Raw genomic sequence first — 26983 nt, 5'->3', positions numbered from 1 at the left:
AAACTCGCTCCACATTTCGTTTGCACGAATTCAAAGTTAACATCCCTATTTCGATGCTTTTTTGGTTAACTTAATCATTCTTCTTAGATTTTTACTGAAATTCTAAAATCATGATTAGTGTTAACAAATTAACTAGCCAAGTTAAAAGTCAATAAGTTTTCTAAGTTAATCCAACACTATTGAAAATTTTACACAAAGAAGCACATATATATGCCAAACATTCATCCCTGCACTTTCACAACAAAGGAGAAAAAAAAATTAACTCATCAAGCATGCCCAATTTCATCAACATACATATTGTATTAAAGATAGAAATCATATACAAAAGTCTCACAAATTGTTTCTTAGAGAAAACAAACAAAGAATCACATATATATGCCAAACAATCATCCCTGCATTTTCACAACAATGGAGAAAAAAAATAAACTCATTAAGCATGCCCAATTTCATCAATATAAATATTGTATTAAAGATAGAAATCATATACAAGAGTCTCACAAATTGTTTCTTAGAGAAAACAAATAAGAACTCAACATACTTATCTCTTTCAAATCCTGAGTTACAAGCACTGTGACACTCTCACAATCTCCCACTCTGTCTTTAAAACTCGCTCTAAAATGCTTCATTGATCTTCTCTAACCTTCTCTAGAAGTTTTTCACGTTTCAAATGGCAGAAAAAGACCCCCCTCTCTTCTTCGTATTCCATGTTTTTATACTTCTCCAGGCAATAAGTCATGTCCGAACTATAGAAAGCCATCCAACCGAGTGAACTAACGCCTAAGCGCTGGTTTGTAGCCCCTAGGCGCTAGTCACTAGCGTCTAGACGTTATAGCCGCTGCGCCTACTTTTTTCCTTCTATGGAATTTCTAGACTCTGGACTCTTTTGGGCGCCTAGGAATTGCTTTTGATTGCCTAGGCGTTCGTTTATGGCGCCTATTTCTACATCCTGACACCTACTTTCTATCTTCTCGGGATGAATTTCTGAGTGCCTAGGAACTGTCCTATGGTTCCTACCTTCTACATTCGGGCACCTAGTTTCTGCCTTCTCGACATGAATTTCTGGGCGACTAGGCCCTGGTATGTGGCACCTACTTTCTACATCCCGACACCAACATTTTTGCATCCTTAGTGAATTTAATGAGTTTCTTCAGCTCTGATGCTCTTATTTCCTTTATTCTGTAAAACACAACACAAATATCTTTCAAAAGCATAAAATTAACTTAAACTCATATTAAAATAGAACACGAATTAGCACATTTTCTATGCATATCAATAACACTCACAACATGAGATTGAAATTAAGGACATAGATTCCTTTCTGAAATAATGAGCACCAATGCAAGTTTTTCCATAATTTTGTACTTCATCTCAGCTCCACATATGACATTATTTGCACAATAGATGTGAAATTATTTCTTTTTTTTTGTGAATTAGGACGAAGCTGATTATTTCTTTTCAACTCTCAAGTAAATGAACAATTCTTCTCTTATTTGAGACTTTGTATTAGATGCCGTGAAGAAAATAATGTCTTCAATTGCTTGAAGGCTTGATCACATTATTTTGTATAAACAAAATAATTATAATTTTTCATGATTTTGAAGAAAGATGAACTTCGATCACCACATTTGAAAAAAACCTGTTAAGGCCTGTGATGTGACCCGTCAGATTTTGCAGCCCTTTGAGATTGGGCGAAAAAATTCAAGAATATCTAGGATGGCTTGAATGTTTTCAATGTTTGACTTTATCTCTTCCGGTGTGAGCAGTACCCAAGAAATTTTTCTAAACGTACTTCAAAAGTGCATTGGAGGGAGTTCAGCTTAGCGTTAATCCACCCCAGAGTATTAAATGTTTCTTTTGTCTTTATATGCTCTTTTAGTGATTTGCTTTTGATAAATAGGTCATGGCTATACACTTCAACATTCTTTCCTTTCAAAATGTTAAATTTTTTTAGGACGTAGGGTTTGTCTTATCGGTATGTTCATATAATCTGAGAGAAACCTTATGAAGGAGGTGGAAGGGAGCCGTGGAATTCTGAGTGTGCTTGCCATTATCAATGGTGGTGAGAAAGGGAAGGGAGGAGAGAGAGAGAGAGGACTTTCTCTTATTTCCCTCATATCTATTCCTCCTATAATTTACTTGTGTTCATAGGGCTAAAAATAAAAAGTAAATGTTTGGTTGTGGATTGTGTAGAGGGCTTATTAAAACTCATCGTTGATAACGTCCTAGGCATGGACATCATGCAGTCAATAAATAGATAATGAAAGATAATGAAACAGAGTTTTCCTTCTTTCTATCAGGAAGGAATATTCAACGAACTTGATGGATGCAGTTGAGCTCAATAGAAGGGCTCAAGAAACAAGGGAAAATTTGATCGAAAAAACTCACTTAAATATTTAGTACTAGCGAGAGCAATTAAATGAGATCATATGTTACTGAGACTTTTGGGAGAAAAGGTCGCCGAGTCCCGCTGATAGATGAGAAAATATTACATTAGGACTCCATATGTAATTTGCATCCAGAGTCTAATAGTGGGGCGCTATATGTAAAGCGAGTTTGTCGTAATACACTGGGATTGGTCGGTGTTAAAATTTGTTAGACCCACTTTATATGTAGCGCCCCACCATTAGACTCCAGATGCAACCGGAGTTCTGATGTAATATTTTTTCGCCGACAGACAAGTCTAATAGCTGTGAGTGTGTAGGGTTGGTATGATAATGTGGTGAACTTGCTCGGCGTCTAATATCCGAGAAATATTTACATACGGAGAACACACAGCTCTCAGTGGGTAATCCTCTCCCAATAATTTCTCAAAAACCTCTGCGAATGTTATTGAAGGATATTGCAGAGTTATTTCAATGTTATTTGGGGTCAATATCCTCTGTGATTATACTTTCATATTACGCAGTTATACTTTCATATTACGCAGTTATACTTTCACATTTTCTCTAGTGTTACATTGAAATAACCTCCAATCAAAAAATTTGTTTTTTTAAAAAAAGTTAGATTGGTACTTTTGATAGGGGGAGTGTTTTGATTGAGGTGAAGGTATGTAATAATTTTTCGTTTTGAAGATCCATGTTGGATCGGCTTCCCCCTCTTTTGGCAGTTACAAAGCTTTTCTCGAGCTCGTCGTGCAAATTGGTCCTCAAACCTCCAAAAATGTTCTGTTCGATCCCCACCTCAAGATCCACAACCAGCTGGCTTGATCGCCTTCACGCCTGCAAGGGCTTCACCGTCCCCGCCGACCTCGATCTCGACCACTTTCTCTACTCGAACTCCAACCCTAAGCCCACTCCTTTGAATCGAGAGGTCGTGGTTGATCACCCTCTCGGCGAGAAGAAGCTGCAGTTCCGGAAGGGGACATTCTTCGAGAAGGAGCAGCGCCTATTCTCTCTGATGAGCAACGTTCTCTCTGAGATCTTCGTTATGGGAGACCCGCGCAACTCGGCTGCATGTCTGAAAGGAGTGCGGAAGCAGTTAAATCCTAGGGCGTGCGTGCCTTCTGCTTCGGCCAGTGTTGATGGCGGGGCTTTGGCATTGTCACTTTCCAGCGCGGACAACAGCGGAAGAAGATGAAGAGGATGCGGGGGGGCCCAGGGCAGGCAGCCTCCTGGGATCCTTCAGTGTGTACTGGCACGGTTGTGACGGTGATTGATACTAGCTCGCCGGGTTGGAAGACGGAGAAACATTTCAGGAAGGGGATGGTGTCGAAAAGAAGGGAGAAGGTGTGGAATGTAAGCAGAAAGAAGAGAAAATTTGGCTCGGCAGAAAAGTTTATTGTGGAGAAGGAGAGGGCCGAGAGGCTACGGCCTCTGGCCGAGTTGAAGGAACGGGAGCAGAACGAGAATGCTGAGCCGCACAATGAAGTAAGAGTTTTCGTAAAAAATTTTTTTTTTTTGACTTTCGCTTTTTCTTATGATTTTGATGCTTAATTAATTGCATTACCTTGCCATATCTTTACATCATTTTAAATATAGTTAACTGTGCAAATACTTTAGTTAACTCCTAATTTTTTTAATTATGAAAAAGGAAGTTTATTACTTTACAAACATGAGCTATGAAAATATAAACTTAATTATTTTGTAAAATATAAGTTTATGAAAAGATAAGCTTAACTTCAATATTGAAATTTTTGTCAATTCATTTATTTTGTTGAAATTTAATTTAAACTAAGCGACTAGAAATGGAGAGAATTTGTTGTATGTTTAATTTCACAATTTGTGCTAAATTTAGTACTGTCCAGGAAAACTGATAATAGAAATATACTATAAATAGGATATAGAAATGCAGAATAATTATAAATATGATGATTCATGGATTTGTGAGGTGGCAACAATAATTTTATGGATCAATGTGGTGGCATGAAGAGAATACAAATGCTGACAGACGAGATTGCAGGAGTTAGGGCGGATTTGTTGGAGGCTGAATTGAAGAATTATGATTTTTTCACAATCCTCCTTGAGCAAAGAAACAGATGTTCATTCTAAACTTGTATGTCAAATTTCAAATTATTGTGCTTGATAATTCAGTAATGAGAAGGTCAACGAGTTGTGCATATGTGGAGACAAACTGAGTATAAATTAGACCATTGGCATTTTAATAATAATGAAAGGTCTATCAACTTCAGTATGCTTTGTTCAGTCTTATTGCACGATATTATGTGCAATATTAACAACCAATTTGTTATATTTTTTATTTCATCATTTGTGCTAAATTTATTAAATTTGAGGAAACATACAGTAGAAAATATACATTAATTAGGAAATAAAAATATAGAATTAATTATAATTATGATGATCCATGGATTGGTGAGGTGATAACAATAATCGCTAATCACTGAGGTGACATGAAGAGAATAAGGAAACTGACATATAGATTGGAGTCGGGACAGATACGTTGGAGCATGAAATAATGGAATTTATTTTTTCATACAACCCCCCTTAAGAAAATGAATATATGTTATCCATTCCAAGCTTATATGATAGTTTTTGAATTATAGACCTTGATAATCCTTTGATGAGAATATCAACAATTTGTGCATATGTGGCGACAAAGTATAAATTAGACAATTATCTAACTTCCTTATAGTAATAAAATATCTATCGACTTTAATATGCTTTGTTTTGTCCTATTGCACAGTATTATGTGCAATATTAACAATTGACCTGTTTTCGTAATTAAGCCTAGTCGGATCTTTTTATTAGACCTTTAAATTTTCTAAGATAATCTTCAACCATTTTATTATGTAGATTTTCTATGCCATAGATCTAAATTATACTTCTGTGCTAAATCTAGCCTCTACGCTTTTGTTACTTATTAAAATCATGCATTTTTCTTAAAAGAAGGTGCGCTTTCCAGAATTATCCTATTAATCATTAACACTGAATAATCAACTTCTATTTAAGTCTGAAGCATTAGATCTTTCTTTTTTTGAATGAAATTCTTTTACGTTAGATTCTTTCATATATTGTGTAATTCAATGTATAACCCTTAAATATGATTCACTCGAATTGTGCATGAATTGATTTGCCATACTAACAATATAGATAACGTCAGACCTAATATCTGATAATTACTTAAGACTTTGATAAAAGTTTTTCTATTCCCGTGTTTTTGAATCATCTTCTTCTTTAGGTTTATGATTAACTTTTATAGGGTTTTGGACAGACCTTCATTCTAACTTGCTTATTTCTTTTATTGTGTATGTCATGCCCTTTTTTTGTTGCTGGAAAGATCTTATATCAAGAGTGTCCAACCTCCATACAAATGGAATAATTCAACTTATTTGATTTTCTGACTTCAAATTCCGGGAACACCTTTGAAGTCTTATACCCTTCAAGTCATTACTTATTATTATGATAAACTTCTTCTAAAGTCATGTTTCGTAAAAAAATGTATGGTCTTGTTACTCTGTTTGTATTTTCCTAACTCCCAATTATTACAATAAAACTCTTTAATACCAATATTTTTGAATAATAAATGAAATATAAGTTTGAGAATAATTAAAAAAATATGGCTAATATGTGTTCGAGCTATATCTTTTTTTTCTTGAAAAAATTTCCAAAAAAAAAAAAAAAAAAAAAAATACAACTGGCAATATGTAGTTTCTTTGGTTATTAGATGACTCAAATTGATAGAGATTATCTCTTTATTTAACAAATTCAATCATGTTTCTCATGCTTTATTCTTATAATATACAATGTCAAGGGTAAAACAAAACATTGCATTTGGAATAAGTAGTATGCTTTTGGATAGATAACAAGCTGGTGAATAATTTATTTTTATAGAGGACATTTTGAATGTGAGGGTTTTATTTATAAGAATTCCTCTTTGGCCAGTAAAGGTCTACAATGATTCATCAATAATAGGACAAGAAGTGCACAAAATAAATTTGTGTAAAAAAGTTGATTATATGGCGTGTGGCTCCTAATTTAATAATCCAAAAGCTGGAAATCAATATCTCAGAAATTTTAAAAGCACGCGAAGTGGACATAATGCTTGAGAAAGCAAGAGAATAAGTATCTGACATAGGAGGCTTTTCTGGTGGCAACAATTTTTTTTTTTTCAATTTTTCTTTTTTACTTTGTGAAGCTCTGTTATCGAATCTTTGGCATCATCTTCTTTCATGTATATTACGTATGCATTTCTATTCTTTTGCTTGCTCTTCCTATATATTTTTTAACCCTTGCTTGATGGTTTGCTTTGAAGATTCCAACATCCTTTTTTGACATGTTTAACTATTTTGAAAAATATCACCATAATGAATCTCTGTTGACCAATTTTGTTGGATGTGGCTGCTTGGGCTCTTCAGGAGAGGGGTGATTTGAATCTCGGCGTTTGATATCAATAACTTTTGTCATAAAGGTCAAATCTGCCATTGCTCTATTGGTAATCATCACTCCCATTTCCTCTTCTATTTTTTAAAATGATGGAAATGACTTTGTTTATGGAAGATAAATCGTCCTTTCAATAAAAATTTATACTTTCAACACTAAACATTTAATTAACAAGAAAATCATAAATATAATTTTCTTAATAAAACTTTTGCGGAGGGTTGCATCTTGACCTCATTCCTTTTGGATGAATTGATTAATGATTTATCTCTAGCCAAAGGTTTTGTAGTTTATTTGAGTATTTTGTGATGGATCATCCTCCTTGTTTTGTGGATGACATATTAGTTTTGATATCATAAATTTGGATCATATCAGAGTCTTTAGAATACGTTTGATTCATTGTATCCCATATTTCTTTTGATGAATGAAGGAATATGCTTATATCACTTATTTTAGGAACCATGGAGCTTTATAAGCGTCGTGTTCAATGAAACATGGGATTGCCTTGCTATGGTTTGATGCCTAGTAAATGACATAATTTTTTTCTTTAAAAAGGCGTGGACTAATTGTGGCCATTTGAGGTAATTATTACTATTCAAATAATATTTTGAATAAATGTTTTGTATTTCTCTCATTGGATTTGAGTTGTTAGTTGTAGTTCTAATATAACCAATGAGCAAGGGAACATGTTTATTATTTTGATATATGAGAAGGGAAATTATGGTAGAAATTGTTTACAAAGTGAAATAAGAATAGAATTAAGTCTACAGTGATAAAGGTTGCAACTGAGAAAATTTATTGTAGAAGGAAAAAGTGCAGTAATGAAGCTTGAAAATTCTAACACAATGATAAGGTCGCAGCATATTAAAAAAAATGCCGAGATTATGATATCATGGCAAGAATTATGAAGAATTTATTGTGTAACTCATACCAGCATTCATGCTGAATTTATATAACTCTTGGGGAGCCTCTACTAGGAAATATATAACAATTAGATTTTTGGAAAATAAGTACATAATTAATTACAATTAGAATATTAATGTAGAATTTATAAGATCTTGATGGTAAAGGTAAGAACTTGACTGATGTTTCTTTAGGAAGGTGTGGTAGGGTTTTGCGGGTAGTAGGAAAATAATACTTAAGGTATATACTTAAGGTATTTAAAAATGTAATTTTTTTTTTTGGTTTTGAAGAAAATGCGGAGGAACTCTAGGTTAATGATTTTTGATGTTACGAAATTATTGGTGGTATTTTTATGGGCTTTAGATTTGTGGTTTTGGAGTTGTAAATTTTTTAATTTTATTGCTCACGGAAGGAAATTGTTTCCATTTATTTTCTTGGGTACTTTTTGGGTTAATGAGGAATTAAGCCTTTGAGAAGTTGTAGCGGTTATGGGGAAATGTGTATGAGAGTTTTGAAGGAGTTGGATGTTGTCTTGGATGATTGAGGCTTAAGATATAGGGTTAGTCGAGCTTGGCTAGGTGGAGAGTAGAAATGTGTTTGGAGAGAGGATTATGAGAGATAAAAAATAATTGAGGACTAACCAATGCTCCAAGGGATCAACCGCCAAGCTACACTAAAGATTAAAGCAGCCACAAAATTTTTTCATGCGAAATTTATAGTAGTAAAAAGTTTTATTCTATGAATTTGAATATACAAAGTAGAATCTTATTTATTGGTTTTTCCAAGCCTAAATAAGCTTAAAAATTGTTTAGGAACCAATAAACTACTATTATATGGATTGTTAATTTGTCGCGATGCAAAAATAAATACAAAAGCAAAATATCATAAAATTTAAAGCTTTCATTAGAATGAAATTTCAATGATGCCGAATAAAGGTAAGTGGAGTCATCGAAATCAAGCATTTGTTGAAGATTTTCGCTTTATTATTTTGGCCGATACCTACTAATCAAAGGACCTCAAAATAAGCTTCTTAATTATTCTTTATTGATTTTGGAGTGAAGAGGGTTTAGCTACACATGAAAGTTTTGGCCAATCATGAAACGCGATTCAACTTTGTGTTGCTTTGGAAGGATTAATGGCTACATGATATTTGCAATCGATCGCTAATTGTTTCCTATGATATAAAAGCAATCAAATTTATAGAAAAAAAAAAGAGGGAAGGGGGGGAATGGATTGCTATATGAGGATGAATCTGAAAAATTGATATGCTAGATTTATATTTCAAGGATAATTGATTGGAATCATTCAATATCAATAGAAAGTTTGCAAAGAAACTTTATATTAAATTCAAAATGTTTTAATAAATTTAGCAAAGATCATGCCGTAAAATTCTACTTTATTTATTTTGATTTTGTTAATTAAATAATATTACATTTTATATTAACAACTACAGGTAAAATGCATGATTTTTTTTTTGGAAATAGTACAAGCTTAATTTCTCAACATAGCATAAGCATAAAAATGATGAACATATCTGTGATTTTGACTCAAAACAACATTTGAGATCCAATGGTAGTAAAATCAAAAGCTCAAAATGATTGCATAAAAAGTTATGAATTCTCCATAAAAAATGTAATAAAGATTTAACTTAATTTGAGTTGGATATAAAAATTTGAATATGCAACCAACCTAGAATCCAATTTTGTGAAAATTTCATACATAAAATTAAAAAAATATTATAATGAATAATGATGTTATTGGATTTGTTATAGTTCATTTATATAAATTTAGCATATATAATTAATTTAAATTTTATTTCATCTGGTAAATTTTCTATTCCCTATGGAATATAAATTTATCATATATAATTAATTTAAATTTTATTTTATCCGGTAAGTTTTCTATTCCCTATGGACCTCAAAGTCATTAATACATTACTAAATCTTAATGCATGTGTATTGAGCTCCATTAAACTTTCATGAACCTTTTGATGTGATTTTTTGATCTTGTGAATGTCTAGTGAATGTATATCCTGTTCAATTTATGCTCATGCAACGAGTTAAGTACAATTCTTGCAAATCTTGCATTCAATCATATATTTATTGTCATGAAATTCACATTATTAAAATTTAAACTCATAAAGCTCATAAAAATGCATCAACTTCATGGTTATGCTATTTATATATGTTAATGGCGCCATGATGTGGCGTAGTGCACTGGAAAAAACTTGGCATGGCACACTCTCACTATTTACATGGCACTTGCAACATGCTATATTATGTAGAGCAATAGTGCATGACACATAGCCCCTATTGCACGTGCTAATTTAATCTTGATAAATTTTTCATTATTAAATTTAAATTATTATTATTTAATTTTTTATTTTTAGTAGTTCTCACAAACACAAACACCAATGCCACTTAGTTTGGGCTAGGGCATCATCTTACACTCTTACACTCATTTCGTTATCTCTTTTGGATAGGGCATTGTGCTCAGCATGCTGCACAGCAGCCGCAGGGTCTCATCATTTTGCTTTGTCTCTACCTCCCACAACAAGCGCATGCAGCATTTTTATCTTCCTTACATTGTGGCATTGCAGTTTGCAAATGTGGCACACTTATTTTCCTCATACAACCACTCAACAACTATCCGCCTTTTCTTCTTCGCATAACAGACCACACACATGTTCTTCTTTGCACAGAAGGCCGCACATCTTGTCTTTCTTGCACTGTAGACCTTACATCCAATCTTCAGTCTTGACCCTTTCGGCCTTGTTTTTATGGCTTGATCATGCTAGCCTTAACTTTAGCAAGCTGCACTCAACCTGGAAACCTTCACCGTTAAACTAGGAAGCTCTAGATGGTTGCGACGAAGATATTGTTCCTTGCCATTGCCCCAGACTTCGCTATTTCTAATTTTTTTTTTGTTGCTCGACATTTTCTAATGCCTTTGTGAGTATTAATTATCTTTATCACTATTGGTTCGTTTAATTTTTAAATAAAACTATAGATTTGGAAAAATAATTTTAATATTGTGAATTTTAAGTGGTTGAGGTAATGAGCACTTGAACATAAACATTACTTTTGCTGTTTGTATTAGTATTATGTTTTAGTTTTCAATTCATTAGTCTTTTAGGTTTATATACATTTTCATTTATAATTTTTTAATATTTTATGTCTTGTTTAAAATAGCATGCTTCACCCCGTGCATTATTCCCGGTTGACTGGTCTGATGGGATCATAAATCATTTTGATTTGTCCTGCCTAAATGGGCATTGCGGAGCCAGCGTGCATTCATCTTCTCTGTGATTTTAAATGTATGGGAAACACTTGTTAACAACTTCTTTGTCTTTGTAAAAGTAGCATGAAATTATTTTTTATGCGACAACACAATCCTACAATAGCACAATGAACAAAAAGAAAGACTTGGTGTGAAGAGAGGTTTATGCTTTAATTTGTTTTTTTCTTTGATGGTATCATCTTATTGAAAGATTGATGTTTGGCCATGTAAATATTACCACTATATATTATAGTGCTTATTCTTGTCATTAAAGATAATCTATGCTGCAATAGACAACTAACTATTTGGAGACGGTTTTAAAGTATCAGAATTATTATTATTATTGTTACTACTACTATTACTATTATTATTATTATTATTACTATTATTATTACTATTACTATTATTACTCTTACCATTACTATTACTAATATTATTATTATTATTACTATTACTATCATTATTACTATTACCAGTACTATTATTATTACTATTATTATTATTACTATTACTATTACTATTATTACTTACTATTACTACTACTACTAGTATTATTATTATTATTATTATTATTACTATTATTATTACTACTATTACTACTACTATTACTACTACTTATTATTATTATTATTATTATTATTATTATTATTATTATTTAGTGTAATATGATGCAAAACAAAATGGAATGGAACTTATTTTTTTCACTACTCCATAATATTAATTTCTCAATAACAGTGGCATCTCCCATCCATGCACCTATTATTACTATTACTATTACTATTATCATTATCATTATTATTATTATTATTATTATTATTATTATTATTATTATTATTATTATTATTATTATTATTATTATTATTATTATTATTATTATTATTATTATTATTATTATTATTATTATTATTATTATTATTAGTGTAACGTTAGCTTATGATGCAAAAGAAAATGGAATGGAACTTACTTTTTTCACTACATAATATTAATTTCTCAATGACAGTGGCATCTCCCATCCATGCACCGGAAGAGTGGGCTCAAAGTATGGTTGTCGTCCAAAATGCAAGCAAAAGAAAATGGAATGGAACTTACTTTTTTCACTACATAATATAAATTTCTCAATAACAGTGGCATCTCCCATCCATGCACCGGTAGAGTGGGCTCAAAGTATGGTTGTCGTCCAAAATGCAAGCTTGTTACTTTGCATTGTTATCTCTTATTTTTAATTCTATTTGAGTTTATTGGAATTATTTTTTGCGTCTTTATAGTCCTATTGGATCTTTAGCCCATCATCTTTTATACAGTATGCTTTTGTTTATGTGGTCATACCTTATGATAACAAATATGATGCTTCAAAAGCCATTCACCTCTATTTTGGGTTTTGTAAGCGATTATGTGATAAATCCCCAAGGCTGTTCCTTATTATTGGGCCGTCGTAAGGTATAATGAGAGATTTGGTACTTCAAATTTCAGGCTCACGTTTTTTGTTTATGTATTGCAAGGTATTTTTACTGATAATGTACCTTATAATGAGTCTATCTTAAGGTAATCTTCCATGGTCTGTTTCATATATTCTTAGCTTGGTTGAAAACTAAGAAATCAGCTTTATGTCCGTTTGTTTTTTCTTTTGTTAGAAAATTTGCTATCTCACATCAATCTGTATGTAAGGTGTCAAAATACCTGTGAGGCCTTTGGCTATTGATTAGTATTTTTCCTTTGGGTGTGAAGACTTTTTTTCTTGTAAGTTTTATTGGATGTCTTTATTCAAGTTAAGCTTTGATTATTAGGTTCTTCATTCTCTCTTATTCTCATAGTAATATAGTTTTTGGCAACTGAGATCAGGTTTAATCACTTGTGGTATTGTTCTTGATATCTGTTCTTTTTATAAAACCTGATGAGAGCAGTTTATGGGTGATCGAAAGTTCTCCTACGAGATGCGTTGGTATTTCACATAGATTTGGTTCTTTTATTTTCTGTTTTCGTCATTGGAACTAATAATCTTTTTTGGTGTGTGACAGGGTTCTTTTCTGTGGATTTGCATGCTATAAATTTGTGCATTTTTTTTTTGCTCCGGCTTCCGAGAATCCATAAAAAAAATACCTTCAATCATTTTTATTTATATTGCATACCATCTTGTTGCATTAATAGCTTTTGGTTGTTCTCTGCATCAATTAGTATATGTCTACTTGTGCAGTTCAGCCATATAGGATGCTCAAGCTTAGGAGAAAGAGAGCATTTCAATTGAACTTCGTACTATTTTCTTGTTTTGAAATATTTAATGGCAAGACTGTTGCTTAAAAATATTAAACACCTTAAGGTTGAATTTCTTTGTCCTCTACTTAAACAGGATTAAAAGTTTCCTACTACTTTTAAAATTTGATCCAGAGCTAAATATATACATATTTAATATTTCTCTTTTGGCATGAATTCGTCTCTGAAGCGCTTGACTAATTTTTTGTCTAATATTTTTGGCTCTTAGGCATAGAGACCGTAACTAAACTTTTATGCTTTGTTCCTTCTGAGGCAGGGCCAGTTTTAAAAACTTTACACAACAATGCGTGCAATGCATTGAATACTTTTATCAAATGCTAAATTAGCAATCATTGTTAGTGATGTTTCTCTTGTTATATGTTATTGATCTTCAGTAAGTGCAAAATCTATCAGTAAAATTATTTTCTTCATTGTTAATTGCGTTATTTTTTTACCATTCTCCCTCAGCATGTACTTTTTTGATTTGGGTTTTGTGCTATTGGTCAATTAGATTAGATTAATGACCAAACCAAACAACCCAATGTTGATGCAAATTGAACTTAAAAACAATTGAAAAGGTAATGGAGAAGATGAAAAAGACGAAAAATGAAGGTAAAGGCTAAGGTAAGCAAGCCTCATGAAGAGTAGATGATAAGTTCCTCTGAAATTTAAGTCTCTCACTTGTTCAAAGATCAAATTCTAGAATAGATGACGAGGTGGAGTCTTTTGATCTAAACCAAGAATTTAATTCATACCATAATCCAATCTAGTATGACTCAGAATTCTCATATTTATAGATAGAAGAAATTACAAAATATTAATACATTTCTAGAAATTTTCATGACATTCAGTCATTAACTGTAATCCTCATAAATAAATGAAATCGAAAGGGCATAAGAAATTCTGAGTGGAGGACCACACGTATCTTTTTCACACCTGGCTACTCAACTTGATAGTCCCATTGATTGTCTCATTAGTAAATGACATTCGAAACGTGAGCGACATTTGGGTGAAGTTGAAGATCTATGTTGGAGTTGAGAACCGCATGAGGGTGTTCCGGATTCAGTCTGAGATAGAGACAGTGTTTCAGGGTGATAAATCGATTCAGAAGTACTCCATAGTTTTTGAGTGGTTGTGGCAAGATCTTGATCACTTCTCACCTAGGTTGAGTTGTGGTGATCTGGGGTGCAAGAAGGGGGGGATTTTTGCACAGATGAGGACTATGCAGTTTCTGGCCCATCTGAACTCGGCCTTTGATCAAAGGAGACAATTTTTCCTAGCCCAGGCAAGGATTCCATCACTGGATGAGGTTATCGCAACAATGCTAAAGGAGGAGAGTCTAATGAGGCTACACTCTGAGTCAAGTGGACTTCCAGGTATGCAATTAGCTTTGGCTTTCTCGAGTTAAGGTATGACGGGTGTTCATGGGGGAGACGCACAGGTGTTACAACCATGGAGAAGTGAGACACCTGAGCCAACCAAAGCCACCCAAGCCACCCAAGCCACCCAAGCCACCCAAGCCACCCAAGGAGAGAGAGACGGGTGGATGTAAACAATGTAGTGGTCGTGATCGTAACTGTGGGGGCCAAAGGGTTGGAAGAGGGGGATATTGAGCAAATCTGATGGTAGCGGAGAATGAGGGAGAAACATGGGTGATCTTTACCGACGAGGATCACGAGTTCCTGGAGATGTTGAAGAGGAAGCAGAGAGCAGAAGGTGATGTGACTAAGGATGCGTCTATCTTATCTTCATCAAAGAGGAACACTGCTACTTATGCTGACTCAGTCAAAGGTACTTGTCATACACATTTTGTTGCTTCTATATCCACCATAAGATCACTAGAATGGATAGTATATTTTGGTGCAACATAGACGTATGACAGGTAATAATAGTGAGTTCGCTTCATATACTCATTTACAGTTCCAGAGAGCATTCAGACCGCTAATGGTACAACATAAACTGTGGTTGATAAGGGTATAGTAAGATGTACCAATTCTATGATTTGGTCGATTGATTTGCATGCTTATTCAATTCCAGTGATCCATTAGTGCTTTTTTTCTCCAATTAAAATGTGTTGTTTCTTTAGATATTCCTAAGGCGATCTTTCACGAGAAGGGGATTGGTCGGAGACTTAGGATTGACACGTGGTATAGTGGACTCTAGTGCTAACATCCATGATAAAGTGTGTTGGAGTAAGAGAATCTGGGAGGAGTGTGGAGTTTGTGTTGATGCTACATTACATGCACTTAGGATACTCTTCGTTGAGTCTTCTGACCCATTCATATGTCTTTATATGAGAAGGTAAATAAACAAAAACTTATGGTGATGCATGTAAGTTTGGTAAGCATGCCAGAGTTTTTATGTTCGTTCTGGTAAGTTCTTATGTTTTTGATTTGGTGCATTTAGATGTATGGAGACCTTGTTCTACAACTTTAATGAAGTTTATTGATTGCTTTTCTTGTGTTACTTGGTTATATTTGATGAACAAGAAAAGTCATGTTCTTGCTTGCTTTAAAGACTTTCCCGGGGCGATTCAGACTCAATGTGGTGCAGTAATGAAGATATTGAGGTCTGATAATTTGACAAAGTATACCAACAAGGCGTTTAAAGAGTACATGACAACCCAAGAGATACAACGTCAAACCAAATTTTCGTACACATCGATGAAAAATGAAGTAGCAGGGAGGAAGAATATATACCCTTATAAAGGTAGCCCAAAGCATGATGATCTTGATAAATGTCTTAATACATGTGGGGCAAACAATTTTGACTACTACTCAATTGATCAATAGAACGTATTCAAGAGTGTTGGAACGACGATCTCCTTGTGAGTTGCTGAAAGGAGATAATGAAAGAATCTTTTCATTGAAGATATTTGATTATGTATGTTTCGTGAATGAAAATAGACCATCAATAGAGAAGTTGAATTCTAGAGTTGTGAAGTGTGTTTTTGTGGGTTATTATGCTACTCAAAAATGGTATGTTTGTTGGAGCCCAATATAGAAGAAACTGTGAGTAATGATGTGAATTAGAAAATTCAAACAACCGTACGACTTCTTGAAAATGACCTCATTCTTTGGTGCTCATCAGATAATGGAGGTATGAGACAAGAGGGAGAGAGCAATGATGATGAGAGATTGATACATGTGAGAATGATATCTTTTTTCTTTGTGGGAAGGATCAAATGAGGAAGAGCTAATCCTTGAGGAACATGAGCCCGAAGTTGGTGGAATTCAAGCTCAAAGGGAGCTGAGGATATATACATGGAGGTGGCAAAATGAGGGGACAATGCTTGTCGTGCCACTCTTGCCAACTAGTCCCGTGTCCCGGTCTACCCTGACTTCTGAGGCACTTACATCAACCACCTCGGAATCCATTTACACAGATATAATTCCTCTTCCTTCTCTCACTCCTATGACTTTAAGGAGGACATTTCGTAGTAATGTGGATCATTCTCCTGATTGCTTTGATATTTCACATGACATTGCTCAATTTGTCTCATACTCTTACATATCACTTGTATACGTAACATTCATTGCATCTTTGGATACTTTCTCTATATTCAAGTGTAGTTAAGGAAGATCCAAAGTGTAAGGTTGCGATGCTGGAGGAACTTGATGCTCTCGATAAGAACAAGACGTGGGAGCTCCCATTTCTACCAATTGAAAAAAAGATAGTCAGGTGTAAAAGGATATTTGTAGTGAAGTAAACTCCAGAAGGAATGATTAATCACTACAAAACAGAGTTGACGGCGAAAGGGTATAGTCAGACGTATGACATCGACTATGATGAGACATTTGCACCAATGACAAAGATGAGCAGAATTAGAATATTCATCTCTCTGTATGTAAATAGTGAATGGATGTTACACCAACCAAATGTGAAGAATGCATTTCTTCATGAGGATTTGCTAGAGGAGGTGTACACCCTAGACTTTGACACAAACCAAACAATAAGCAATGTATGTAAACTGTGGAAGTCACTGTATAGTTTGAAACAGTCTTCAAGGACTTTTACTCCCAGTCTTTCTAATTCCGAGCCTTAAATGCTCGCGCCGATCCATATGAGCAGAGAGTAAGTCCTGCACAATCCCATACGGATGGTGGCTTATCGACAATCAGTGCCTATGAAATAACCGGGTGGTCCCATAGGGTCCACACTATGCTTCCAAGGCTAAATCGGGTCATAAGGGTAGAGTGTGAATCATCATATCCCAAATTGGTGGCAATCTATCCACAATCCTGGCCTACGTGATGACATCAATGATGCGTCAAAGTGAGTAGCAAAAGAAAGGTGGAGCAATCCTAATTAGGTAGAGATAACTGGATCAGAATACCATGAATCCGTCATCCCAAGTCTACCTGGTTGTGAAGGTAGTCGACTCAACACAACCAGAGACCCCCTCATCAACAATCTATGAATTTCGTCGTCCAAGAGAACATTGATAGCTCTAAGACCAAGAGAAGGAAACTCTAATCCTATGACTCTGTATAGGTAGGAAGAGCATATGTGAGACTTTTACCTGCTAAAGTGGCGAGGATACCGCTGGAGTAGAAAGAAACGAAAGGTATGGCTAACGAAGCTGGAACGCTATCACAAATGATTTACTCCTCGCTGGGTTGGGGAAGCCTCTAACACTCTAAACGTTCTAGACAACTATTAAGTATAAAACTTATGCTCAATCAGTTGGGTTGAAGAGACATTGAGATTTCTCTTCTGGACATGCAATTTGATGTAGTTAGCTAACAAGTCCTAAACGTAAAGACTATTTTAATTATGACGGGGATATAATCATGCAATGCAACATGTTTTAAATCCGGCCCGAAGGCCATGCATAAATAAAGTGTAGATTTTGAAAAATTTTAAATATTTTAAGTCTAAATTTTAATTAGTCTTAAAATTTTATTATTAAATTTTTGTAGAATGCTTATAAAATTTTAGATCCTGAAAAGCCTACGTGATCCGCACGATTCCCAAACAAAAACACAAGGTTAAAAAGGGTGAAACTAATTTCAAACATATAAACATGCAATAGAAAATGTAAAGGAAACGTCAAACAAAAATATAGAACAGACCCATGCCCCTAGGTTGACAAGATATTTTAGAAACAGAAAAAGGCGGCTTGAGACCGCATAAGTACACACTTGATCCTAATTCTATATATAATGTGATTTAGAAGGTACGAGATATGAGCAAGCAGCTTCTGGTCCCTGTCAAGTGGTTCCATCTTTTTGACGCCTAGAAACTCGTGCCCATATCTTATTTCTAATACAAGATTCTCCTAAAGACTATGAAAAGTGCATAAGAAAAGTAAAAAAAAAAAACTCTCCTAATGTTAGTATTTATAACTATTTACATGCAACACATATGAGCCATGTCTAGTGGGAGTAGCTTAGTGGCACCTGTAGAAAATACTTAATCATAAGTATTACTTACTCCTCCCTGTCACACATGTGAGTGTGTGTTTTATGCATGACTCACTGTACTACTGCACATATCTAAAAAAAACAGAAAACATGCAAACACACCAAAAGCGCAAAATGTGATGTCTGGTCAGGGCAACTAAACCAGCAGAGGACTATAGACAGGGCATTGAAAATGACTACCTAGCACCCTAGTCCTTAACCTAGCACACCATCTAACGTAGTGTCCTAACACAACATCTAAGTGAGTGCAAGGTTAAGTCAGAATGTTGGCGTATGTTTTGATGGGGTCGCTATCTCTGGCCCCATCCTAAGGATCCAAGGATTCTAAGAGGTCCCACTAGATGCAAGTTTTGTAAAAAATTAAGTCTTAAAAGGGTTGACCTTATATATAGTCTAAGGTAGGGGTGCAAGTAATTTCAAAATTTATTTTGAAAACATGATGCATGTGTAATAAAATTATAAATTTTTATAGTTTTAAATATTTTATAAGTAATATAAAGCCTAAGTGACATCTATTAAATCTCTTGGAAGCTTTGCATAACATACACATGCTGGTTCTTGGTGCTATAACTAGTATTACCCATCCAGACATCATCGCGGGCAATATTAGTTGCTGCGTCGTGACTAGCAGAGGGTCACTCAACTAACGAGCCAGCTTCATCATCGAGACGATCAGGAATGTAAATGCAGATGCAAGGTGATTTAGTGTAGTGTGATCGTCTTGTCGGGGTAGGATTGATCAGAAGGTAGCAAACATTCGTCACAAGTATATGGGGGTATATGCTAATGATGAATGCGCTGAATGTGCGGAGTATTGCATGCGAATGCAACACAAGTGTGAGTGAATGTTCCGAGAAGGCAGTAACTGGGGAGTTAGTGTGTCGAGGAGAATGACTCAGAAATGAGTGCGACTCGGGGGAAGTGACTCAGAAAATGAGTGTGCCAAGGAAGTAGTGACTTGGAGAATGAGTGTTCCGATGAGACAGTGAATCGGAGAATGACTGTGCTGAGTAGGCAGTGAATCGGAGAATGGTGTCGTAGGAAGTGAAAGGGCGATATATTTGTTGTTGGATAGAAGTCTACACCAAATGGGCTTGGTGGCAAGCCATCCACTCACATGATATATGAATGTATGGAATACGTGTGTGAGGACACAAATATAAATGCATACAACCTCAAGCATACAAGTCATGAACATACAAGAAGCCATGCAAGCAAACACATAAGAGTGCACAAGTGTGAATGCAATCATACAGGATGTGGTGCATCGTGACATATGGATGTCACGAGATAGGTATGAAGTAATGTGACGAAGTGGTATGTAGACCCATGATGAGCATATGAGAGGGGGCGAGTGCTCACGGATACACAACAAAATGCGTGGTGTGAATGTGTTCATAAAGCAGTATGTGACAATCATGTAATGATTCGAAATTCCAGTAGAGTAGATCAATACGTCAAACAGGTGGTTGTCGATTGATCGAGCAAATGGAGGTGGTCGATTGGACTGACATGGATGACCAATCGATGAAGAAATGGTCGATCGACTGATCGGACCGACAGTTGTCGATTAGTCAAGCTGATGAAAAGGGTCAATCAAATTGATCGAGTCAGTGGTAGTCGATCATTTGAGTCGATGGAAGTGGTCCATCGGGCCAGAGTGAACGGTCAATCAACAAACAGGGTTGGTGGCGGCCTATCTTTCGAGTTGACGGAAGTGGTCGATCAGACCGGAGTGAACGACCGATCGACAACATAGAATTGATCCGACCAATCGAACCGAGGGCGATCGATTGGTCGAGCCGATAAAAAAAGGTCGATCAAATTTACCTTGTCGGTGGCGGTTGATCGTTTGAGTTGACGGGAGTTGATGCGCCTTAAAATTACCTTTTTATATGCACATTTTATACCCGTTTTTGAGGATATTATGCTTTAATGAAATGTATTTTTTTTGTTATTTGGTTACAGCTATAAGAAAAAGAGTTTAAGAGCAAAAATACATAAAAAAGGAGCAAAATGGGCCAAGTCAAGTTTATTGCCAAAAACAGTTGAGCTGACACTTAGGCGCCAGATGAAAATCGAGGCTGGCTCCTAGGCGCAACATTTTGGCACCTAGGCGCCAGAAACGGTTACACTTATATTCATTGAATTTGGACGAATTTTGAAAAGGTGTCTGAAGCAATCCTTAGTGATTTTCGAAGCTCTATATATTGGGATTAATTATGGACAAAATAGAGGAGTTTTGGAGTTGTTTTGAGAAAGAGAGGATCTCATTTAGAGTGGGCGACCACCTTATTGAGTCTTTGTTAATCATTGTGATTTCTGGAGTATTGTGAGTTTTGTGGAGTCAGAAAAGTCAGGGAACTTCGAATGAGTGCTTGGGGAAACATTTGACTAAGTTTTTATATATTTTCTTTTGTATGTTGCATTTAAGTATGTTTTGTTTTTATATCCCGATGAATTCTGAATAGTTTTCCTCTATCTCCTTGCAATAAGAAGTAATTATGTTGTAGATTTGATTTGTTTAGAACTTCTTTTTATTCCACAAATTTATGATTATATTTTTACCAAATTTTCATTTACTTTGAAAACTGATCATTTTTTTTGTTAAAATTTGTTGAGAAACTTACAGAACCAAAGAGCTAAGATTTTTTTTAACTAATGAGTACGACATTTCACTTAGAAAAGAGTCATGATAATCGCCTGAGAGGGAGTTCAAATAGATAGAGAAATAAGATTTGATGGATGTAGAATTGATGTTTCTAGGGTGATAGACTGGATTCTTTTATCAATTTAGTCTAGAGATTGAAATTAATGGTCACTAGTAGGTCCTATAGAGAGAACACAGTGAGTAATCTAGAGGTGAGAGGCTAGAACCTACCCAACACTCCTATACTTGATGACACAAACTTTAGATTAACTAATGTTCTTTATCCTCGAAAGAGGTAAATAATAAGGTTGCTCCTATTTTTCATAATACATCAGTTAAACTTCTAAACATTTGCATTCCTACACTGATTATGAATTATTTGTAAGGAGACTCTTTATTTATATTGCATTTTCTAAATCTTAGTTATTTTCAAGTCTCTGCATTTACTTTTAATCTGCACTTATAGGGATTAGTAAACTTTATTTCGCACTTGGATTGGTTTCATATTTTCCTAGAATTTATTCTAAAAGTTTCTCTTAGTCACATATATAAAAATTACTCTTTCCTCGTGGTATAGATACTGAGATTCTTAAAAAAAACTCTATATTACTTGAAACGATACGTGTACTTGAGTAGTACCTATAGTGTAAAAAATATTACTTTAATTTTTATAACATTACATTTGTTGCTCTAGCCGTTAAATATAAATTGGTTCAAGTTTTTGACCATATTCTGGAATATAAATATTTGTGTATTTGCGGGTTGGGTCAGGAGTGGACGATCAGATCAATGTGGATGCTATATTGATGAAAAAGAGCTGGTTGGATCAACCAAACCGGTGGCGGTTGATCGGTCGACCCGACATAAAAAAGTCAATCGAATTGTTCGTGCAGTGGCGGTCGATCGTTCGAGTCGACAAAAGTGGACGATCAGGCCGATGTGGACGACCAATTGACAAAAAAGAGCCGGTCAAATCTATCAAACCTCTCACAGTTGATCGATCGTGCTGACAGAGAAGGGTCGATTGAATTGATCGGGCCGGTGATGGATGATCGTTCGAGTCGATGGAAGTGGTCGATCAGATCGATGTGGACGACCGATCGAAGAAAAAGAGTCGACAACCGATCGATCGAGCCGACAAAGAAGGGTCGATTGAATTGATTGGGCCAGTGGCGGCCGATTGTTCGAGTCGACGGAAGTGGTCGATCAGACCGATGTGTACGACCGATCAACAAAAAAGAGCCGGCCGGACCGATCAGCCCTATGGCGGTCAATCAATCTAATCAACAAAAAGGGTTGATTGAATTGATAGGGCTGGAGGCGTCCGATCATTCAAGTCAAAGGAGGTGGTCAGCCAACCGATGTGGATGACTGATCGATGAAATAGAGCCAGTCGGACCCATCAGACCGATGACGATCGATCGGTTGAGCCGACAAAGAAGGGACGATCAAATTGAAAGGGTCATTGGCGGCCGATCGTTTGAGTCTACGGAAGTGGTAGATTGACAAAAAGAGCCGGTCGGACCGATCAGATCGGTGGCGGTCGATCGGTTGAGTGTACAAAGATGGGTCAATCGAATTGATCGGGATCGAACCAATGTGGATGACCGATCAAACCGGTGGTGGTTGATCGGTCGAGGCAAAAAAGAAGGGTAGATCGAATTAATCGGGCTGGTGGCGGCTGATGGTCCGAGTTGAGGGAAGTGGTCGATCAGACCGATGTGAGCTGCTGATCGATAGAGGATAGTTGATTGAATGCGATCAAACCGGTGGAGATCAATTGATCGCATCGTCGGGAAAATGTACTGATTGCACTAATTAAGTGGTTGGCCGATCGATGACGCATGCGAAAATACAATATTTTAATGTAATTTTAAAACTCATGCAATGCACCCTTTATCTTCCCGCTCAACAAATCTCTACAGTAGCCAAGAAGACTTGCAATTCAGGCTGCCTAGGGAGGTGTGCTGGGGTTAAAATCGTAGAAATTGTGCCCCAAAATCATCACCTGGAAGCAGGCCGGTCCCCTGACCCCTGACTCTAGGTCAGGTGCCTCCGTGCCAACAGGGGTGGTGGCGCCTATTTTCCTAGGTCTTGGGAAATGCTGTTTGAGAGCATTATGGGTGCCTAGACGTCCCAGGACTGGCGCCTAGGCGTCAGAAGGTTTGTGCCTGCCTGTCCAAGCCTTTGTTTAGACATTTGGAGCAGTTTTGTGCGCATTGGCACTAGTCTAGCATCGAAACCTCATTTTCATTAGAAACGCCCGACAAAGGATTTTCTTGATCCAAAAGTTATGGGGAATCAAATATGATTGAAATGCGGTCCAATAACTCCAAAAATGGATATTTTTATCAACCTTCCATTAGTGGATTTGTTGCCGACGATTGCTCCATACCATGACGCTGTTAGGGCATTCTAAAACCCAATCTTCCCGGAAACGCGCACAGGATGCCTCGATGGGTTCCTTTGACTGCAAGAGACTACATATGATTATGTTATGGTCTCTAAGCACCGGAATAGATTTCGAAGATGCCTCATGTCTTCGTCCAATTGTAGATTCTTCCGGACAAGGTCAAACCATCGCGGACCTGGTTTCTTGCTCCAAACACTCACACGAGGTGGCTAGATGGATGTCTTAAGCTACAAGATGTTATAAGTGATCAGTGAATCATCCCAAGCCAATCAAGTGGACACCCTGTGACATCAAACGTTGATGCCAACAAGTGTTCTTTCGACAACATGGCGGTCACATTATTATTATTGCTGTGTATGTGGATAATATGATGGTCACTGATGTTGATGAGGGAGATATTACTTAGCTGAAGGCAAGTCCGAGCAAAGAGTTTGAGGTGAAGGATCTGAGACAACTTAGATATTTTTCTGGGATTGAGGTGGCTCGTGGAGTAAAGAGGATTATTCTATCTCAGAGAAAGTTTGTGCTAGAATTGCTATCAGAGATAGACATGCTGAGATGCAAGCCTGCAGTTTTACCAATTGATCAGAAGGAAAAGTTGAGCGCAGATGCAAGAGAGTCAATTGATTGTGAGAGATATCAGAGGTTGGTAGGTCGCCTCATTTATCTTAGTCACACTCATACTGATATATTATTTGCAGTAAGTGCAGTAAGTCGCTACATGCATGATATGAGGAAGGTTTACATGGATACAATGTATCAAATTTTGAAGTACCTGAAGAGTGCACTAGGGAAGATGTTGATCTTCAGGAAAAATGGGTATTTAGGCATTGAGGGCTACTGTGACTCTGATTGGGCTAGCTGTGCTGATGACAGAAGGTCCACATTAGGATACTGCATATTTGTACGAGGCAATTTGGTCCCTTGGAAGAGCAAGAAGCAGTCAGTAGTTGCGAGGTCGATGATGGAGGCAGTGTACAGTACCAAGGCTTTAGGAGTTGTTGAGATGTTATGGTTGTGAGCTCTATTGGTAGAGCCCAAGGTGGACCACGGAGCTCAAATGAAGTTGTGGTGCAACAAGTTAGTAATCAACATTGCCAATAACCCGGTCCGGCATGATAAAATCAAGCATGTGGAGATTGATAAGTTCTTCATCAAGGAGAAGTTGAATAGTGTAGTACTGAAGATGTCATGTTGCTATTAGATAGTAAGTAGCTGATTGACTCACCAAGGGACTTAAACTCATTAGATCTATCTTGGTTTTGTGGCAAGATGAGCTTAGTGAATATTTTTTGCCCATCTTTACCGGTTGTGTTAAGAATTGTATATATTTTAGGGTCCTATTTGTAAATAGGAAAGATAGAAGAAGTCAAGGTTTTCTTTATAAAGAAAGTTGTAAAGCTCCATCTAAACACAAGTCTCATGAATAGAAGTTTTTTTCCAAAGCAATTAATCCTTGAGAAGGTAATAAGAATTGTTTGTATATCAATAAAATTGATTTACTCCTCTGCACACATTCAGTTGCCTATGTTCATGCTGACTATATAGATCCATTTCACATTCTTTTTCCTATAACTGAATATAACCGGCACTTCCATAACATTGGTCGCCAAAGTTCTCAGTTCTAGTTTGTACAACCGAAAATCCATTATATTCCCATGATGTTCTGTTTTTGTAAATTCATTCTGAACGTGAATGTTAATAACACTGAATATACAGTGGCCCCATATGCTTTACGAATTTTGAATTTCAATCTTCTTTGTAATCACAACTTTATATTTTTTGTAAAATATCTTCAGGTAGGTTCTGGAACCATCAATGGAGAGAGTACCAAAGAATCTGTTCAACATATTCAAATTCATAGAAGGTAAGCTAGCTTAGCCTTCAACTGCTCAAGATAATCACTTAATTCTGAGCCTTGTAACCTTTTTTTTTTTTTTTAATTACTAGGGGCATTTACATACATACGACACAAATTTCATGTATATGTAACACGTAAACTTTGATTTTTATATTTACAAGGCCCAAATCATTCTCTTATCACATGAACAATTCCATTATTACTAACTTTTAAAGAGTGAAATGCACCTTTTCTTGTATAATTGCTATAAATGCAAAACAAAAAATGAAGTTTAGGTATTGGATATGCAAATACAAAGGAATTGTGTGGTATGTATGTAAATCTTCCTAATTATTATTATTAACAGTATTGTCCTTGACTGCAGGGCAAAGTTTCTAAGATCCCCCAGGTTACTTGTAAAAAAACACATCACTCTTTCGCCTGCATGTTATTACTAGAAGCCTAAGTCTGAGTTGCCAACCCACTCCTGAAGGCAAAGCATGATCAAATTAAAGGATTTTTGGGGTTTAAAGCTTCCAACTCCTACAACATGGGAGTATTTTTAGTTGTAAATTTTTCCGGCGCCAAGTTGACGAAGTTCTAAACCATTCATCGAGGCGATGAAGATTCGTTCGCCAAGAGTTTGCCAAGTAAAAGGGATGAACTTGTTCATGAAGATCGTCAAGGTAATTTTTTTTTTCTTTTTTTCTTTTTTTTTTTTGATTCCTTCTTCAGTACAGAACACTGATGCCTGCTGTTTTGTAAAAAAAATTATACTTACTGAGGAGCTAAAATGGTTATCAGAAGATAAACCCTCATTCTTGTTGCTGAACCTTCAATCATTGCATCTTGGTAGAACTGATTGTAATTTAATCATATAGTGCTAACAGATGGTTGACCAGAGCTCCCATCAATCCTGTTCTGCACTAGCAAATTATATCCTGTAGTGTTGGTCTGTTTCCATTAAAAGAAATCCCAGATGCGTTATCCTGTATTGGAATATGTAGTCCCCAGTATTGCTAAAATAAGCTTTTGGCTTATAGCCAGAGGCTCATTGAAACGCTTTTAACTAGATTGAATTTTTTTTCCTTTCTTTTTTGCATGAGTAAGTAATGAGTGGGTCTCTCCATAACAAATTGTTTAAAAAACTATCAAATATGACATTTTTTTTCTCATTATTTCGCATGGAACAGCGCAAGGGTTGTAACCGAGTCTAGTTGGTGCTAATTGGCTTGGGCTCAACTCAGATATATAGCTCGTGAGTTGAGCTTGATCAACTAAAAGTGTCGAGCTTAAGTCAGCTCCAACTCAACCTGGTAGCTTGTGAGATGGTTTGTTTAAAGCATATTAGTATAAAATATACTCTAAATTTTTTAAAATTTAAGATATTAA

General features: G+C 35.7%; 1 protein-coding gene across 4 annotated transcripts; it reads left to right on the top strand.

Annotated features, from left to right (window-relative positions):
* The first annotated feature begins 3569 nt into the window (after nucleotides 1-3569).
* LOC110024170 lies at nucleotides 3570-26599 on the top strand. Of its 4 annotated transcripts, XR_002293974.1 has the most exons (5): nucleotides 3570-3866; nucleotides 6812-6888; nucleotides 12016-12179; nucleotides 25551-25618; nucleotides 25977-26599. XR_002293974.1 is itself a non-coding variant. In XM_020723975.1 (3 exons), the coding sequence occupies exons 1-3, from the start codon at nucleotides 3573-3575 to the stop codon at nucleotides 26047-26049; spliced, it is 435 nt and encodes a 144-aa protein (XP_020579634.1). In that variant the 5' UTR covers nucleotides 3570-3572; the 3' UTR covers nucleotides 26050-26599. The 4 variants fall into 4 exon arrangements, 1 of the variants encoding a protein (XP_020579634.1); XR_002293975.1 differs by lacking the exon at nucleotides 6812-6888 and having other exon boundaries at nucleotides 12141-12179; XR_002293973.1 differs by lacking the exon at nucleotides 6812-6888.
* The last annotated feature ends 384 nt before the right edge of the window (nucleotides 26600-26983 follow it).

Source organism: Phalaenopsis equestris, unplaced genomic scaffold (assembly GCF_001263595.1).
Source record: "Phalaenopsis equestris unplaced genomic scaffold, ASM126359v1 Scaffold000250, whole genome shotgun sequence".
Classification (NCBI taxonomy): Eukaryota; Viridiplantae; Streptophyta; class Magnoliopsida; order Asparagales; family Orchidaceae; genus Phalaenopsis; species Phalaenopsis equestris.
This window is presented reverse-complemented; position numbering and strand designations above follow the sequence as displayed.